This window comes from Opisthorchis viverrini, assembly GCF_000715545.1.
Source record: "Opisthorchis viverrini unplaced genomic scaffold opera_v5_11, whole genome shotgun sequence".
Taxonomy (NCBI): Eukaryota; Metazoa; Platyhelminthes; class Trematoda; order Opisthorchiida; family Opisthorchiidae; genus Opisthorchis; species Opisthorchis viverrini.
In genome coordinates this window covers 265,003-267,742 of record NW_008751667.1, presented here as the reverse complement: position 1 = coordinate 267,742, position 2,740 = coordinate 265,003, and the positions used below count along the sequence as shown (strand labels likewise).

At 45.0% G+C, this 2,740-nt stretch overlaps 1 protein-coding gene across 1 annotated transcript in view; it reads left to right on the top strand.

Annotated features, from left to right (window-relative positions):
• Positions 1-2,740, top strand: part of T265_01025 (hypothetical protein) — a gene marked incomplete at both ends in the record, with an annotated part of 58,008 nt that overhangs the window by 41,012 nt on the left and 14,256 nt on the right. The window contains one exon of the mRNA XM_009164968.1: positions 674-1,043. Within this exon, the coding sequence (XP_009163232.1) occupies positions 674-1,043 (370 nt within the window). The remainder of the gene's footprint in view (positions 1-673; positions 1,044-2,740) is intronic.

Genomic DNA, 2,740 nt, shown 5'->3' with positions numbered 1-2,740 from the left:
TTCAGCACATGAGTTGTTGCTAAGCTCATCTGGACGGTACAGACAATCGATAAGTCACCTTAATGTGACGTGGTTTGTGAGTATGAAAAAAGACAGGTCTCATGATCCAGTGAGCGACTGTGGGCTGAACAGTCAGGTATGTGGGTGACCGAGTAGCTACAAACATAATTCAGACACCTCTTCCGTCAAGGTTCCTTAGATGTACAGCTACAACTTGAACTGTTTCACTGACGCGCTAGCAAACTGTCTCATCAGATTTTCTCAGCCGATACGCTACAATGCTCAAGATTCACTCTTCAAAGCTACTTATATAGCAATTCATATCACCTAACAAAACACAGACAACAGGAGGAATAATGTATGAATCTGCTGTCAGTAAAGTAGCGAATGCATCCTTACATCTTTACACTTTCTTACGCCTTACGTTTGTCGTGGAGATGATGGTACGTCTGCTTGGTATGGGGATCGCCAAGGTTCTAACCACATTTTTGGAAAGGGGAAATGGTACTATAACTGCGTAACCGCTTCTCCCAACTTTAAAAAGCGTATTTCAATGGTAATTCCCAAGAAGCTAATGCGTCACCAAATTTTCATGCCTTCAAATAGTTTCAGGAAATGAGTGTGGTGGAAATCAGTAGCATCCTCACTTTGTTGCACATCCTTTCTCCCCTAGAGTGCTACTTTTCCTACTCTGGAAGTTTCGAAAACCCCTCCAACATCCCCAGCACCATCAGATGGCCTGTACTTTGCTCGATCTCCGGAGTCTACACGGCGGTGGAGAACCATGGATGATCCGAAGGTAATCTACCGTCAACCAGCATTTTCCTATCCACCGGGGGACGTTGCATCTCCCGACACTGTTCACAACATGATGTCTCGCCTTCGGCGATGGCTAGAATTGCTACCCTCTCCATCACAGCTGATGGCACGTGCAAGAGATTCGACACTCCCGTTCATGGGACAACAAGCCATGGATGACAGTCTTTCACCCGACGAGTTGTTAGAAGAAATTCGAAGTTGGTGGTCTGCGGCCAGTCTCTTCGGTAAGCGGAGGCCCTTGTTATACAGGTGCCTTTCCAGACAGCCATGAGGTTGCTGCTAGTATTTTTATGGTGAGGAAAAGAGGCGCACTATTGCAGGTCATCATACATGGTTATCCGCCTGTTCAGTTGGTCTTTTCACCCACAGACCTAATCCGGCATCACAGTGACATAACTTATCATCACCAATGAAGTCTATTTTGTTATCCGGTGCGCCCGAAAATTGGTGTACAAGCTGCATACATTTAATGCGTGGGCTGAATTCCTTCGCGGCATTTCCAGGCTTTCCTTCAAAACACCGTAAGATTTGAAGGATATCATGGGAGTACAACGTTATTTGAGAAATCGTAACTTCTCTTCAATTACCTCACAGATCAGGAGGCTGATGTTTTTTTTTTTCAAAAAGAATTGACCTCTTACAGCGTCAGTCCATTGTCGGTAGTCGAAGTCTGGATGTCGACCAATGAAAATGCAACCTATCCGGCTGTCATCAGAACCACCAACCATATTTGAAGGTCAGCAAATCCCTTGATCCTGCGAATGGAACGATAACTAAAGCATAACCCAGACGCAATGATGATGCTACCTCTATCATTAGCAGGACACCAAATCTACTGAGCAACTCAACCATCCGAAAGTGATGTTTCAGTAGCCTGAATGCCACCAAAATCAGCACATTTATGAAACTACTGGTTTAACTTACAGCTCATTTTTGGTCAGTTGGTCACAGTTGAGATCCCCAAATTCTGTAGCTTATTTCACTATTTCCATTGCACGAGGAGCCCTCCGAGGGACAAAAACTCTCGACGACCAGGTGGTTTTTTTTCTGGTTTTGGCGAACTTGACCTATGCGTCCTTCTGGCACACAAAACTGTAAAGTATAAATGATGGAGAGCGAGACAGATGAAAGGCGTTAAAATTTGCGTGACTAGGTTCAAACTTCAGCTTGTGTAACCACGTTTGCATTGGTTCGTTTAGCCCTAGATGATCTTTACACCAAGAGTGTAATCCTCCTGAGAGTTTCTGGTTGGATTGATTCTAATAAGAGCATGGGAGATAGAAAATACTTCCTAAGAATCTCCTAGACCCAAACAGGCCTTGGAAGACCGCTCACTTAGATCAGTCATCAACTGGTCGGGTTCAAACTCATCAAATGCTACTTTTTATAACGCCTTCCATTGCCTGTAGTCAAGGCAACACTCCGATAGGACGTACTAAATAGCAACCCAGTCGCTCCCTGGTCCATACTTGCTTTGAGAAAACTGCCTGAAGAGACCGTCTGTGAAAAAACACCTTGAAGCGTCTAAAAAAGTAATTCCCCGAAACGTGACAAACAGCTGCTTGAAAATACAGGCAATTTGCAATCACAACTGTTCTACCTGACTGCTATCCCCGTTCTAGTGTTTAGTGCCGGAAAAAAGACTCGCCAACAAGGAACAAAACAGCTTTACCTAAAAACTACCACCGCCTCGCGCCATTCGAAGGACACTTTTTGATATTGATCGAGGCTGTTTGATCGGCATTTTGCGGATACCCATCATCGTAGTTCACAGTAAGTCAGAAGAACACGTAAGTATGGACACGGGTGTATTGAGTACACGCGGCCAAACTGGTACGCTTTCGTGGCAGGCAAGCAAAACAACTGAGTCACATATCCAGTCAACCCACAGCGCTCACGCGAGCCAACCAATCGGACACAC